General features: G+C 43.2%; 1 protein-coding gene and 1 long non-coding RNA gene across 2 annotated transcripts in view; both read left to right on the forward strand.

Annotated features, from left to right (window-relative positions):
* The window catches only part of LOC142826956 (uncharacterized), a 35,321-nt gene extending 23,449 nt beyond the window's left edge, over positions 1-11,872 (forward strand). The window contains exon 3 of the long non-coding RNA XR_012901248.1: positions 10,872-11,872. This is a non-coding gene — a long non-coding RNA (uncharacterized LOC142826956). The remainder of the gene's footprint in view (positions 1-10,871) is intronic.
* OLIG1 (oligodendrocyte transcription factor 1) lies at positions 819-3,743 on the forward strand. Its single transcript, XM_075910959.1, has one exon. The coding sequence runs from the start codon at positions 819-821 to the stop codon at positions 1,500-1,502; it is 684 nt and encodes a 227-aa protein (XP_075767074.1). The 3' UTR covers positions 1,503-3,743.
* Positions 11,873-17,194: the final 5,322 nt, after the last annotated feature.

A 17,194-nucleotide genomic window follows, 5' to 3' on the forward strand; every position in this document is an offset into this window, starting at 1 on the left:
ATAATTCAGTAGGCAGAGATGGGCCTGAGCAAAGATTCTGGATCTAAGACTTGATATGGGGTATTCCATCCATCATCCAAATTTTATGGTTGGTTTAATCTATTTTTTTGGGGGGGGGGGGGAAAGCCCATCTCTAATAATAACTGGAGGAACAGGGAATCTTGAAAAGCTTTTGAAAAGAGCAATGGAAGCAAAGAGAGACAATCCAGACACTGCTTTATATGCTTGGAAAAGGGGGAGTCAGTTTAGAAATAAACTCTCTTTTCACTCCCTTGGCAGACATTAAAATTCTTGGAAGCAGTCAGAGCCCAAAGAGGGGAGGGGAAGAAATATAGGGAGAAAACAGAGTGTCTCAACAAAGGAAGCTGTCTGGCAAGGCAGAAAGGCCCCCCCCCCCCCCGGGAGGGAAATGAGCTCCGGGGTGGCAGTGCTCCTGGGCCACAGAACTGCCGAGCAATCCTTACAATAAACTTCTTCTTGTTTGCCAAGGGCAACTCTTCCTCCCCGCAGCAAGCGGCAACCAACGAGAGCCCGACTCGGCCCAGCGGTGCGCTCCCATTGGCTGCCCGCTGCCACCCCTTTGCCCAAAGTGGGAGAAATGGATTTAAAGGGGCCCGGCTGGATCCTTCCCTTCCCCAGACCTGAGCGGCCAGCTCCTGGCGGCAAATGTTTCCTACCCCCTGTGGCCACCTTAGGTGACGTGAGATTAGTGCGAAGGGCAGCCCCGTCCTCGCGCGCACTGCGGCTCGCGGGCTGGCCCCCGCACGATGCAGCTTTGCAGCCTTGTCTGAAGGCGGGGGGGGGGGGGGGGGGGCACCATGTTGAGGCAACAGCGGCCAGGTGAGGTGCAGCTGGGGACAGCCCTCTATGAGCTGGTTGGCTACAGGCAGCCCTCCTCCACCTTGCTCTCCAAGCCAGCGCATGAGAAGCCGGAGCCTGCTCCTGAGCAGCAGCAGGGGCTGGGTAATGCCAGAGGTGGCGGCAGCAAGACTGAGCAGAAGAAGGAGCAGCAACAGCTGAGGCGAAAGATCAACAGCCGGGAGCGGAAGAGGATGCAGGACCTGAACCTGGCCATGGACGCGCTGCGGGAGGTGATCATGCCCTACTCCGCAGCCCACTGCCAGAGCTCGCCGGGCAGGAAGCTCTCCAAGATCGCCACGCTGCTCTTGGCCAGGAACTACATCCTCTTGCTGGGCAGCTCGCTGCAGGAGCTCAGGCGGATCATTGGGGAGATGAGCGGCTCCGGGCCCCGGCTGCTGCTGGCCGGGCTGCCCCTCTTCGCGGCGCCGGGCTCTGTGCTGCTGACCCCGGGCAACGTGAACCACCCGGACAGCCTGCGCTCCGCCAGCAAATACCTCTCGCTGTCCCTGGAGGAGCAGCAGTGCAGCCAGCTGCACTTGGCCGGAGCCGCCAGCCTGTGCACATGCGCCGTCTGCAAGTTCCCTCACTTCATCCCCTCCAGCCTCAGCCTAGCCGCCGTGCAGAGCCAGTTCTCCAAGTGAGGGGCGGCGGGAGCCATGGGACTCGGGGAGGGGGGCGTGCCGGGCCGGGGACTAAGGGCGTCGGGCTCAGGAGCGCTGGGGTTTTCGGCGCGCTCCGAGGCCGGGCAGCGGGACGCAACACGCGCGCCCTGGTTCCTTCCTGCCCTGCAGCGGGTGGGAAGGGCCGCGGAGGCCAGGCCTGACTTGCTGGACTGCGGCCGCCTGTGCTCAAGAGCCTGCTTGCCGAGCTGCCCCGGGGCGGCCGCAGCAGAAAGGCGAGCGCCCCACCCACGGGCGGGGAGAACTCGCGCGGGGCACCGCTCTCCCGCGGCTTGCAGGCGCCACGCCCAAGAGCTGGAGAGGCAATTGGGGACGAGCCAGCTCTGGCCTGGCCTCGCGGTATCCGTCACTCTGCAGGATTGCCCGGGGAGGGACCCCCTGCAGCCATTCCACAGGTGACGGGGGAGGAGCGGCCAAACGTCACTTTGGCACTGGAGTCGGAGATATGGAGAATAATGCCTAAAAGATCCGTTTAATGGAGCATCGTCTACAATGTTTTCTTTAGCTAGGAGAGTATCTAATTACTGTAGATGGGGTTGCACTCTGGCTTATTGATCTAGCACAGGGGTTCCCAACCTAAATAATAAATATAATTATATATAATAATAATGGAGATTGCCTATCTCCTAGAACTGGAAGGGACCTTGAAAGGTCATCCAGTCCAGTCCCCTGCCTTCACAGCAGGACCAAGTACCACCCCTGAAGAATTTTTGCCACAAATCCCTAAATGGCCTCCACAAGGATTGAACTCACAACCCTGGGGTACATGTACTCCTAGGGGGTACGAGAAAGCTTGTCAAGGGGGTACGGGAAATATTTGGTAAATAATTAGATTATCCTAATTGAAATATTCCAAAAGTAGTAGTGTTAGTGAAAAAAGTTGTGTATTCTAGAGTCTAAAATATATTTCCTTTCATATTGAATGGGGGTATGGGAAGGTTTACTAAAAGCCATGGGAGTACGGGGACCGAAAAAAGTTGGGAACCTCTGATCTAGCATTTACGGTAACAACGTAACAGGTCTTAAACAGCATGCATGTCATAATTATAAGAACCAGAAGACTAGCCCTGTTGGTCTTTAAGGTATCACAGGACGCCTCCCCTGTTCCTGCGGATACAGACTAACAGATTTATTTGGCCATAAAATGTGGGCTTTTGCCAACAAAAGCTTATGCCCAAATAAATCAGCCTTTAAGATGCCACAGGACTCCTTATAATTATAAGAGTTTAAGGTGTGTTCTAGGAAATGGTTTTAAAAGAAGACATTGCTTTTTGTATGCAGTGATTTTCTCTTTCAGTAACCTAAGCAGAACCCAACTTGTTAGCTACTTGCTATCATTTAGAATCATACAAATGTAGGACTAGATGGGACAGACCTCTGTCTTTAGGAATCTGATTTTTTTAGAGCAGGAAGAGGTGTTTTTTAAATTCTTGTTTCCAGGAAGCAGCTTATTGTATTTCTGGAGTAGTTATTTGTGTGGCTTGCAAACATAATGCCACCCTGAACCCAAATAAATACCACAACTGTACTAAAGTAGGAGAGAGTGCATTCCTGACTATATGCATTACCAGAGAAGATAATCAAAAAACTCAATATCTGAGAGGAAAATAAGATAGGACCACCATTTTAGAGAAGCTAAAGCTCCCCGCTCATACTTTGGTGATCATGGCTTCAGAGGAATTTTATGATGGCAGATCTTTAAGTATGGACAAGGTCCGTTCTGAAACACTGGCTTTTAAACAAAGGTTTTTGAAAAGTACAGAAAGCAGAGTGTTTCTCCATAGCCAGCCTGTGCATCAGTTAAAAGACACTGCAAAGAACAGGAATCCTCAACAGACTGTATACTAATACAAGTGAAATATCGTAAACATTGTTTTTAAATGTTTGTTATGCATTTATTTCTGGAAATTGTTTTTCTTTGTTGTAGTTCTATATAGTTTATTTTAATACCATTTTTAACTGTAACATCACTGTGTGACCCTTTTACTTGGAAATACACAGTAATAATAAAAATCACAATTTCCTGCATCCTTTCAGCTCTCTTGTTAATGATTGAATGAGATGTTCTTAGTCACCTGACAATAATTACCTGATTACAACTATTAATGATCAAATTGTACTTATTTCTTGATGTTCGGGACATAACTTAATAAATAAAGTGTTAAAGCGAGCTATCGCCTGGAAAAAATAAGTAGGATTTTTTTTTTATAAACAAAGATAGAGCTGGATTCCTACTCCAAAGAAAATCATAGAAATGTAGGGCTAGAAGGGAACTTCAGAAGTGATGAAATCCAGCCGTCTGTACTGAGACAGGATCAAGTAAACCTAGCCCACCCCAACAGGTGTTTGTCCAATCTGTTCTTAGAAACTGCCAGTAATAGGGATTCCACAGCCTCCCTTGGAAACATATTCAGAGTTGGAAAGCTTTTTTCCTAATATTTAACATAATCTCCCTTACTGCAGATGAAACCCACTATTGCTTGTCTTGCCTTCAGTGAACATGGAAAATGACTGATCTGCCTTCTCTTCAACATAGCTTAACATATTTGAGGATGGTTATCATGCCCCTTCCCTCAGTGGTTTTGTCTCTTTTTAACATTTCCTGATAGATAGATTTTCTAAACCTTTAATCATTTTTGTTGCTTTCCTCCTGACTCTTTCTAACTTGTGTGGCATCCAGAATTGGACACAGTACTTCAAAGCTACGTCTACACTGCAGGCTTCTGCAAGGTCTTGCGCAAGACTGCATCCACACTGCCATGTGCTTTTGCGCAAGAGTGTCCATGGCAGTGTGGATGCTCTCTTGCGCAAGAAAGCTCTGATGGCCATTTTAGCCACAGGTTTCTTGCGCAAAAAAACCCCTGTTGCACGTCCACACTGCCTTCTTGAGCAAAAGCTCTTGCGCAAGAGGGCTTATTCCTCATGGGGAGAGGAATAACTCTTGCACAAGAAACCCTCTGTTTTGACGCTTTACTGTAAATTTACTTGTGCAAGAATGCATGTGCAGTATAGACGCGCCACAAGTTTTTGCGCAAGAACAGCCGTTCTTGTGCAAGAAGCCTGCAGTGTAGATATAGCCCAACTGAGGCCTCACCAGTGCCCTGTAGTGAGGGACAATTACCTCTTGTGTCTTAGGGTACATCTAGACTACATGCCTCTGTCGCCAGAGGCATGTAGATTAGGCTACCCGACATAGTAAAATGAAGCGGCGATTTAAATAATCACCGCTTCATTTAAATTTACATGGCTGCCGCGCTGAGCCGACAAACAGCTGATCAGCTGTTTGTCGGCTGCTGATCAGCTGTTTGTCGGCTCAGTGCGATAGTCTGGACGCTCCCCTGCCGACATCAAAGGTATTTGTCAACCACCCAGGTAAACCTCATCCCAGGAGGCATACCTGGGTGGTCGACAAATACCTTTGATGTCGACACCCGCGCGTCCAGACTATCGCGCTGAGCCGACAAACAGCTGATCAGCTGTTTGTCGGCTCAGCACGGCAGCCATGTAAATTTAAATGAAGCAGCGATTATTTAAATCGCCGCTTCATTTTACTATGTCGGGTAGCCTAATCTACATGCCTCTGGCGACAGAGACATGTAGTCTAGACGTACCTTTACATACAACATTCCTGTTAGTACACCCCAGAATGATATTGGCCGCTCTCACAACTGCATCACAGTTTTGATTCATTCATTTTGTGATCCATTAGAACCACATATCTTTTTCCAGCAGTACTATCACCTAACTAGACAGTTATTTCCCCATTTTGTAATTATGCGTTTTATTTTTCTAAATGAATTACTTTGCACTTATTTTTATTGAAATTCCTCTTGTTGAATTCAGACCTGTTCTCCTATTTGAATTCTAAACCTGTCCTAGACACCATTTCCATAGTGCAACATGACATGCACATAGTTTACTTATGTCAAAGCCTTAGTGAAAACAAGCTAGATTATATCTATTATTTCCCCCTACCCATTTCTGTCAAAAAAAGGAAATTGGCTTGGCAATAATTTGTTCTTGACAAATACATGCTGGTTATGGTTTATAATTCTATTATTCTCTAGGTTCTTATAAATTAATTGTTGAACAGGAACAAGTTATATCTTTCCAAGTATCAAAGTTAGGCTGACTGGTCTATTCCATAGCTAGTTCTTTCAGTAACCTTGGATGAATTTAATCAAGCCCTGCCTAACTGACCTAAATACTCTTTAACCCATTCCGGATTGTATTCCTTCCCTCTTGTTAATAATAATTGTGCTAGATATCGGGTCACAACTAACTTTTTATTGTAGACTGAAGCAAAGTAGGCATTAAACACCTCAACTTCTTGATGTTATTAGCTCTCCTCCCCTACTAACTAAAGGACCTGTGCATTCTTTTGTCTTCCATCTCACTCCTAAAGTATTTAAGGGTAGATCTACCTTGCACACTTATTTCGAAATAAGCTATTTCGGAATAGTTATTCTGAAGTAGCTTATTTTGAAATAGCACGTCTACACTGCAGGAAATCCTCAAAATTAGTCTGAGGCAGGCTTCCCTAATGTAGACATGCTATCTTGATTTAGAGCCCCAGGAGGCACTGGGGAGGAATAACTTATAATGGCCCTGGTGAGGGGCTATTTCAAAATAGCAGCAGTGGAGCATCTACACATGCCTTATTTTGAAATAGCTATTTCAGAATAGGCGTTATTCCTTATAGAATGAGGTTTACAGATTTCAGAATAAGCTGTCGGTTATTTAGAAATTGTTTAGAAATAATGGAATGGCTGTGTAGATGCTTGCATTATTATTTTGAAATAAATGCACCCTAAAGGAGCTATTCTTATTCCTTTTACTCATTTTGCGCCTTAACCTTTCTGGTTTTGTCCCTACACGTCTGCAATGTTCTTTTGTACTCCTCCTTAGCAATTCATCCATGGGTCTACTTTTTATAAGATTCTATTTTGATCTTTCATATTTTTAAAGAGTTCTTGATGGAGCCATACTGGCCTCTGACTATTCTTCCTGTTTTTCCTTTCCTTGGGATAGTCTACAATTGTACCTTTAATATTGTTCCCTGAAAACTGCCAGCTCATTTGAACTTTTTTCCCTTTAATTTTCTTCTCATAGGAGCCTACCTATGAGTTTTTTTATAGTCTGCTTTATTTAAAAAGAGGTATTAGAGATCTCCTGTAACAACACCATAAAAACACATTAGTTAGTGTATCTTTCCTGTTATTGATAAAGCTACACCAATTAAAGTTATCGGCACTCACTAAGAAGTGACCCAAGTATCTAACTTGCCAGGCTTTAAGATGACTGTGGAACAACTTGGGTGTTGTTAGTCTAAAGTCTGTAGGTTTGGTGGCACTAAAAATTGAAGAAGTGAAATGAGTGCCATGGCACTCACTCGACACCTAGAAACACACTGATATTTGGAGCACTGCTGACTGTTATGTGAATGTGACATCACTAAACCACTCAAAGAGTTCTAGACACAGTTCTTTCAAAGTAATAAGCATCTTCAGGCCTGATCTAGCATTCTTTACTTGAACAGGAATTTGCATGAGTAAAGACTGCAGCACCAGGTCCTATGAAAATAAATAATTATATCCTTCTCTAAAGCCAAACTCGCTATTGTTTTTGTAAATTTCTTTGTAAAGTTTTTAATCATCTTTCTTCTAATAAAAGCATTTCACAATAGAATTTTAGAAATACTGACTAAATTTGTTTCTGTGATGTTGCTTTGATATGGTTTTGACATCAAAGTTGATGCGATTTATAAGGCTTGTAAAATTATCCCCTCACTATTTTACCCAATATTTGGCAGATAACCAGTGGCACCGTTTAGCTGTTCTATTATGCTCTTTTTCCAGAGATCTCAAAACATTCTACAACAGAGAGAGTGTGTAATTTCACCCCATTTTACAGGTTATTCATTATTGGTTTAAAAAAAAACCAAAACCAGCAGCTTTCATTCTGGAAAAAAAAGGCGCTACAATACAATCAGTCAAAGTGCTGGATGCAGCTCACATTTTCATGGAAACACTAAGGACTTTGACATTAGACTATTGGTTAATCAGAGCTTTCTAAAAATCACATCTCTGATCTCAGATAGGGCTAACCAGAAGATTGAGCTGTGATTGAAAGCATTCCATTGCATGCACACTCCCACTTGATCTACTATTCTTTCTCTATAAACTCACCTGACCAGCAACTCAAACATTAGAACTGAATAATACCATTGTACGAAAAGATGAACATAAATTAGGCCAGATCATTGGATAAGAAATGTATTCATCCCAAAATTGACAGTACTTTCTCAAGGTCCCTCTATAGTCACTCATTGGCAATAGAAAGCAATAGCTTTCCTCTTTCCATGACTTCTGTGTAAGAATGGATGACAGAATCACAGCTTCCACTGTAGTCTCAGGCAGATTATAGAAAATAAAGTGGTATAAAGTGAGGAGAGAAATAGATTATTCTAATTAATAGCATCAGGAAAATGTGGTATAACCCTGTCCTTCTAGTGATATTTTCCAAAAGGTCTCCAAGACATGCACAATTTATCCCTGAACAAATTAAGACCACTTGAAACAAAGCATGTTCTTGACTGTATAAACAAAAGGAGTATAGGTCAGTTGTAAAATTCAAATGAACTTTTCTCTTTAAAATGAACCAGACAGATCTTGTTCTACCTGCAAATTTGTATTTCATAACACAAAACCAGCATCAGTTGACTTACTTTTATGGATGGGAGGATTGCTTAAAACAGGATAGATGATAGAAAGCAGAAAAAAACCCATTTGTTGTTCAAATGCTTGATCTTTTATTCCTGATTCTTGCAGTGCCCTAAGACTGATGGGAGGTTCGCTAATTTGTAGACAACTGGCTTTGAATATATCTATCTATATTTTTTGATGGGCAGAAATAGGTACTAAAAACTTGGAAACATTGGATAGAGCTAGGATGAGGATGTAACTGTGCATATACTGAATTTCTTTGTCTGATTATCAAAGAATAAGACCCAATTCTCTATTTTGCCATAGCCAAATAAAGGGAACTTGTATTTGGACAGAAATGGTCTCTGGGGGAAAAACCTACACCCAAAAAAGTTCCCTGGCTGGCATATAGCCACCACAATTACTGTCCCCCTCCTTCATTGCAATAAGTGGTGCATTAAAGTCATAGCGAGGTTAAAAACACACTGATTTGAACATCAAATAGGTTTTTTTCCCCTCCAACCTACCATCTACCCTGTTTTTAAGCCATCCTCCTATGCATAAAGTTATAAACTTAACAGTAAAAAGTCACCAAGACCAGATGACATCACCCAAGAGTTCTGAAAGAACTCAAATGTGACATTGCAGAACTATTAACTATGGTTTGTAACATATCCTTTAAATCAGCTTCTGTACCTAATAACCGGGCCCCTTTGAATTGCTGGGCCTCAGGGCAACTGCCCTTTCCCCCACCCTGTCCCCATCAGCGGGCCTGCTGAGAATTTCAGCTGGTGCCTCAGTGGCTGTAATTATGACGGGACAATATCTGATCACAAGTGACAAGTCAAGGAGAAAATTCACAGCTAGGATTTAAAAATTAGGTGATGTGATGTATAGAATAAGCTGTTGCTCTGAAACTCTGCTAGTAATAAATTGAAAAAACAACAAGTAGTCTGGTAGCACTTTATAGACTAACAAAACATGTAGATGGCATCATGAGCTTTCGTGGGCACAACCCACTTCTTCAGATGATCCATGAAAGCTCATGATACCATCCACGTGTTTTGTTAGTCTATAAAGTGCTACCAGATTGCTTATTATTTTTTCAGTTTACCAGTACAGACTAACTCGGCTACCCTCTGAAGCTAGTAATAAATGTATTTTAAAAAATGAAGCAAAAATTCCTTTAAATGTGCTGAGTTTTGCCTGGTTTCTATCTGAAACTAGAAACTTTTCCCCAGCACCCAAAATTTAGACAAAGTTTATCACAAAACTAGGTAGAGTTTCAGGTTTTGCTACCAACATTTTGCATAGTTTTCTAGATAATCTAGAAGGATTAAATTCACCCTGACCGGAGGGCTAGTCACGAGGCTTATGTACCACTTAAGTCTCTCTTAAGACCTATTTTGAGGATTTAAATAGGACCCAAGAGGTAAGTCTACACAGCAGCGTTATTTTGGAATAACTAACATTACTTCAAAATAAAGTGCACGTCTACACAGCAAGCCGTTATTTCAAAATAATGTCGAGCTGGAGGACTTCTTATTCTGACTCCTGTAACCTTCATTTCGCAAGGAGTAAGGTTACTCCTTCCAGTTCCTGCTGTATAGACGGCTCCAAAAGCCAGATTAAGCTATTTCAACTTCAGCTACGCAATTGACGTAGATGAAGTTCTGTATCTTAGTCCAGCTGTTGTCCTACAGTGTAGACGTGCCCAAATTGTGCATAAACTAGTGCTGGCCTCCCTGCACAGGTGTGAATTTCACACTAATGTGGTTAGGGCACAGTACATGGAGTCAAGAAATCTGATTAGTATTGTAGATTCAGACTTCATGAGAATAATAATGCTTGCATGGCTCTGTGAGGCTAAATTCATTAATGTTTGTAAAATGCATTGAGATCCTCAGATGGAAGGCACTATAGAAAAATTATTAGGACAAATGCTAGTTGTTCAATTAAAATAAACTAGCAAATATAACCGTGCTTAACGGATTCCCAACTTTTAAAATGAAGCTTTCCCAGTGATGCTGTAGTATAACTGCTTGATTTTGCAGGGTAACATCAGTAGTTAGAAAGGACATCTTGTGATATTTTAAACTCTACTAAATATTAAAAATCTACTTACAGAAATAACATAGATGAACTGCTATGTGGTGTGGGTTTTGTTATTGATGAGGAGCAAGATGTTTTGCAAAACAAGTTTCTCATATCTGTTGTCTGAATATTATGTATATTATCACCAGCATTGACATTTTGATCAAAGTCTCATCATATGGATGCAATTTTTAATTGATATTCCTTCTAGATAACCTGAAATGGGGAGTGTCAGGCAACCTTAAATGCAGGTGTCTGCCAGCTCTCTCTATATAATCCATTATCTTATCCAAAGTAACATCATTAAGAATAATGATGGAACACAGCTCAGAAAGAACAATAATGAAGATCATATAAGTATCTAGACAGATAATTTAATAAGACATTATTGATTTATTAAACAGCATTCAAATACTTTTGGGATACAGAAGTTGCAGCGTGCTCATTGCAATAGAAATCTCTCACACAAGACCATATTAGCCGGGGTTATGAATTGGGCCATTTAACTCTTTGCCAATCATTTTTCTTTTAGAAGAGCCCCTGAAAACCACAGTGACATCATCTTCTACTTTCATTGAATCAGATTCCTGTTTCAGGAGTGGGGTCTCCACCCATTGAAGACACTATTTGGCTGTAGTGAGTAAGATTGAATTGTGTGCTTGGACAGGATTGCTTTTATGATGTGAATAAAGTGATTTTTCACGGAAGACACTGTAGTGTACAACAACCTACCAATGAAAACTAATTAATTAATTAATTAAACTGTCTCACAGGAATCAGATTACTACGAGCCAAAGGGAGGGTTGAAATGGGATCAAGCTAGCATCTGTGCCGTGTTTGATAGACACTGATTTGGAGTGAACTATTGAAAATCATTGGGTGTAGAGACTCACTCTGAATAAATTATTCAGCACCAGAGCATATGTGCCCTCATGTTTATGGAAATACTATACAGCATACAGCATAAACTGCAGAAATCTCAGTAAATCCTAGGAGGTGTTATGGCAAAACACAACTTTGAGCCAAGTCTGCATTTTAAAACTAATAATCTATCTAGAAGCGGCTAATAAATGTAACTGATTTCAGACCACTCATTGAGCACCAAGTCTTCTGGCAACCCCACTAAACCAAAGAGTGAATATTTTGAGGCAGGTCTAGAGTTTAAGGCTAAGTGGAAGGCTAAGAAATAAAGAGCAGATGGGTAAATAAGTGAAAGGACAGGGCGGAGAGTATCTAGTACAGCTCTAGGTTATAAGCATTGAGGAAAGAGATTGCATTGTACTCTTCTATTGCACTATGTGACTTTCCTGTTAGTTTGAAGGAGAGATAATCCTTGGGGAGCGGGGGAGGATATATTAGAGGAGGTATCCTAAAACACTCCACGCTTGATTTTAACTGAGAAAGGAGACTATTTAACACTGTTTTTAAATTGTGCTTTATTATGAAGTAGGATACCTTTCCTTTGCTGGGCTTGGCTGGCTGTATATGCAAGTTCATTGGTATTAATATGATAGAGAATTATTTTATAGTCTATGGGTGGATTTTTACTAAAAACAACATTGTCCTCCTTCAGAAAATATCTACAAGACGTGGTCTGCTGGCGGGGACAGAGGGAGGGGGAAGGGTTTCCACAGTTATGGCTTCTTGCCAATTTCTAAATGCACACAGTATTTTATGTTTATATAGGAGAGGGCAGCTCAGAGAAGGACTTAGAAGCAGAAGATTCTGCCCATCAACCTATCTTCTTTCTTGCTGAGATTCAGCTCCAACCAAGTGTTCTTCATCCATGAACTGATCTCATCCAACCATTGGGTCATCTCAGTGGTAGTACTGTGGTTATATGTGGTAAGGATAGGTAGAGCTATGTGTAATCTGCATATTGCTGGCATTTGAGCCACATTATTTTACTAACTAGTTCATCTAGTGGTTGCATGACTAGGACTGGAGTGAGAACTGATCCTTATAGGACTTCCTATCCTTCAGTAGTAAGAAGCTGGCTTATACCATCAAGTGTGAAGGTTTATAGTCTTTCCAAAACAGTTGTTTTTTAAAATAATTGTTACTGTTATAACTTTAGATATTCTTGTTGTACACCATAAAAATAGCTGATGTGGATATTTTTAATTTCATTTCTCATCCTTCCCCTCTCAGGGATGTTGTGACGCTTCATTAACTAATATTTGTTTAACACTTGGAATCTTTGGATGATAAATTCTAGGAAAGTATTATTATTGTTATAGTGACTAGAATTTAAAAACTGGATGAGAAAGAAATAGATAGCTGCAAACCTGAGATGTAAATAGTTATGAGATATTAACTTAATAAGTTGATTTTCATCCTTAGTGGCTATGGAGGGAACAAAATTAAGTCTTCTTAACTGTGGAACTTAATAGAAGTTTTTTTCATAGTTGTGTCTCTTTTCACTTTGTCAGCCTATTTCTCTGTTGGCAAAAAAGCCTACAAATCTGTTTTAATGTGAAATTCTTGATAAAGGAAGGAGAAAACAAATGAGATATTTAAGAACACATTTCAAATTGCTGGTATTTCTGTTTCAGAATTTCCTGTTCTGTTTAAGTAGTTCCCCCAGCAGGGATCTGTGTAAATTCTTTTACATTTCTGTGAAAACCAGGGCAGTCTTGGGCTACATTATAGCAGCTAGTAATTATGAAATCAAATTGTCTTCTGGGGAAAATAGCAATAACCATAACTTCTACTGAACATATTAAAAGAAATTTCCACATTCACTTTTAGATTCAGGAAAAATAAAGGTAAGTCCCAATGACTGTCTTTTCCCCCGCCTCTCCAGAGAAATATCACAACTGACATATGTAAGATCAATGAAGCAACACAATGGCAATAATACAACTGATTCTGCAGTAGTAATGAAAATGTAAGTAGAAAGGCAGCAGGCAGAAGACCTTAGATTTTCACTAGAAACCAAATATTCAGCCTTATTTAGCCTGTTTTCTATTTCAGGATTTTGAGTGGAAAAGTAGCCCCACTTGTCAATCAGCTAACTTGCAGTGCTAATAGATTCTGGTGTTTAGGGGGTCAGCTCAGAATTTAATTTAACAACTTACAATACGCCCACATGCCCAGAAAATGTGGACAGCTTGATAGGGTTCACTGAGCCAAAGAAGTAAGACCAAAACAGTGCATTAATGTATAGGGGAAGAATAGTTGCAATCAGTTCCCTTGTGAATTGGACAGAGAACTTGGAGATGAAGCAATTATCAGCCATCGGGGATTAATAGTAAAGTGTGAATGCCAAGCTGTATATGTTAGGGGCAGAATATGTTGCCTATAGAAAACAACAAAGAACGTTTCTTACTATTAAGTGAGATTAAACGTAATGGCCTGATTTAATCACAAAGGCAGAATTAAATTCAGATGGCAACTTCAAAGTGGACACATGCACAGAGACTACTGCATACATTTACATATAGCTGGCATAGCTTGGCTTGCATCACAATGGGATAAAGTTTCTTTGGCCACTTAAACAATTTTCTATTCTTTGCTTTTTGTTAACACTCACTGTATTTATCCCTAAATTGCTTTTGGTTAATAAGATGGAGCTAAGAGTTATATTTATTCATAGAATCTGTACTTTTTAATTCTTTCAAGTAAAAAAACCCACAAAACAAAACAAAAAAACACAGCCACGAAGGTCAACAAGAACAGAATAGCTGTAATCAGATAGCTACAGAAACCTGTTATAGTGACCTGTAGTTGTATTTTTCATCTGCCCCCAGAGGTACCACTGCAGGTTCCTAGCTTGACACCTTACAAGAAATGAATTTTCCATTCATCCCATTTCTGAAGCATTCAAAGTTTTAGTTTATGCTATAGAGTAACATGGAGATTTTTTGAAATGTTCAGGATATTTTAATCTTCCTCCTGGGTTATTCTGAGTTCCTTTGGTCTTGATGTTCAGCAATGTCTGCAGCTCTCACTAACATCCATTGCAGTTAGTATCTAACTAACCCGTCTTCAATAGTGCAGAAAAGCAGATCTTCAGAACACTAAGATCCTTAACATGCTTATGAGATGGGGGGAGCAGGCTTACATTTCAAAACTCCTAGGTTTATTACTCACCAAGATATGAATGCCCCAAAACAACATTCTATGGGTCTAAACCTATAAATGCTTAAGCATGTGATTAACTCTACTCACATGAGTAATGTTACACAGAAGCAGAGGTGTTTGAAGAATCTGACTCCAAATCTAAACTAGCCAACCAGTGTTCCCTCTAAGATTTTCCATCCATGAGCAGAGTAAGTTTTGTCTTGTGCACCAATATTGACATCATGCATGCAGGGTGCGCAGCCTCACTGCAGCCCAGCTCCAACTGTGGCACACAGGACAGCTCCCCCGCCATGTGTCCCGGGCCAGGAAGCAGGACCTTGGCCGCTGGATCATCGCCCCCACCACACTGACCCCCACTGCTGCCAGGGACTCTCCCCAGCAGACCCACTGCAGCCTGGGATTCCCACCCTCTGCCTGGGTTGTGTTATGGCTGCACCTGGGCAGGCTGTAGTGCTATTTTTAGCACTGCTGTGCTGGCCTAGGAGCAGCTGCACCGTGGCCCCAGCAGCAGCCCTGAAACATGGGGCAGCCACCTGCCATGCAGCCCCACCTGCAAGAGCCGTGGTCCCCAACCTGGGTGCGCCGCGCGTGCCTGGCCCCGGTGCTGGACCCGGCCTTGGCCCTGCCCCCGGGGGCACTCCGCGTGCCCTTGCCGGCTCCGGCGCCGGCCTTGGCCCCGCCCCCGGGGGCGCCGTGCGTGCCCTGGCCCCGGCGCCAGCCCCGGCCTTGGCCCCGCCCCCGGGGGCACTGCGCGTGCCCTTGCCGGCTCCGGCGCCGGCCTTGGCCCCGCCCCCGGGGGCGCCGTGCGTGCCTTGGCCCCAGCGCCGGCCCCGGCCTTGGCCCTGTCCCCGGGGGGAGCGCCGGCCCCGGGCGCGTGGCTATGGGGGGGGCCCCAGCCCCGGGCGCTTGGCTATGGGGGGGGCCCCGCCCCTGGGCATGTGGCTGGGGGGGGCCGCCCCCGGGCGGGCAAGTGTCCCCGCCCCCTGGCGCCCGGCGGGCGAATGGCCACGCCCCCTGGCGCCCGACAACCTGAAAAGGTTGGGGACCACTGTTGTAGAGACTGTCCAGTTTGGCCAATATACACAGCAGAAGGCTGGCACTTGATGCTCTAGAATTCTAGATCACATTAATAGATGTATAGTTGTAAAGCCTCTGATAAGGTGGTTTATGTGGTTAGGTCCTATGATGATGTCACTTGTGTAGATGTGTGGACAGAGTTGTCACTGGGTCTGATTGCAGGGGTGAGTTCCTGGGTGAGTATAATGGAGGTGTGCTGTGTGGTGGCTGGAAATAATTTGTTTGAGGTTAGGGGGTTTTCTGTAGGTGAGGATTGGCCTGTCCCCCAAGGCCTGTGAGAGTGAGCGGTCATTTTCCAGGACAGGTTGTAGATTGTTAATAATGCGCTGGAGGGGTTTAAGTTGGGGACTGTAGGTGAGAGAGGCAATTTCAGAAGGACTCAGGTATCTCTCTTTTAGTGAAAAACCACAATGAGTCCAGAGCACTTCACAAACTAGAGCATCTCTGAAATGTACCCATTTCTGAGATAGAAGCTAGCACCAAGTCAAACTAGTAGCAAGCACATTCCACATACACTGAAGATGAACTTGGACAGACCTGAACTTCTGCTGAGTTCCAGAGTATGAGATCCAGGATACTGGGTCAGTCATCAGCTCCATTTTAAACCAGGTTTGGAAATTGTTTTCAGTGCTTCCACCTGAATATGACATAAGTGTACAGCCTCAACCACAACACAGTATGGAATCATGCTGTGACTGGGCCAGAAGGCACTTGTGATGTAATTGAGTCTTCTGACACAATTGTTTAGGTAGCATAGAGATGGCCTTAACCACAACATGAACATGGGCTTATACCAATGAAATCAAATAATTTGCACCAGTTGGAAATGGAGGGAGAGCCAAGAGCAGAGATAGTGTCTCAGAACTGGATCGCCTACAGCACAGGAGCCCTGAAGAGGAAACAAAATAAAATGTATTATACCTCTAACTTAGAAGCCACCAAATGATGATCAGCAGACTAGTTCCGGACAATAGGACAAGTAGAAAACCCAAAATGCTTGTGTCTGACTTCAAACCCAAGGAGCACTCACCCACCAGCGCAGAAGGAAGGACTTATACAAAATTCATCCAGTATTGGCCCTATCATGCCAGAAAAGACTCAGACCATTGAGGAATGTCCATGCCTCGTGTGCAAACTGCTTCTTCAAGGCAAACAATCAACACTTTAGTCCTGTCCTATCACCACTACATCCTGGAGCATGGCATTTTATCAAAGGCCCAGACGCATACAATAGTCCAATAGCCAGAACCAATCTCAGTCAGGCTCCAGGCCTGCCTTTGGCAAAGAAACTGCACTGGTTTCTGATGGACTGACAATATTAGTGACACTGATGGATGATGTTATAGAAAGGGACAGTAGTAAGACATTCAGTACTGATTCTACTGGATCCCTCAGCTGCCTTCAACAGAAATAACCCAGAGACCTGCTGGCCCCCCAGCCATTTCAAGCAGGAGCTGAGAGAATCTCCCTCAGTGAGTTGTGCTCATTACTCAACAGTTTGGGTTAGAGAAGCACGCTGCCTCAGTGGTCCCCAGCCTTTTCGAGCATACGGACCCTTTTCAATCTGTTAAAATGTTTACAGACCCCTCACCACCACGGGGAGCGGCAGAAAGTAGTGGCCAGCACGTTCATTGGCCTGTGTTGCTTCCTCAGCTCCCACCCCTTCAATCACTTGCCCATCCACAGAGAATA

This window comes from Pelodiscus sinensis, chromosome 1 (assembly GCF_049634645.1).
Source record: "Pelodiscus sinensis isolate JC-2024 chromosome 1, ASM4963464v1, whole genome shotgun sequence".
Lineage (NCBI taxonomy): Eukaryota > Metazoa > Chordata > Testudines > Trionychidae > Pelodiscus > Pelodiscus sinensis.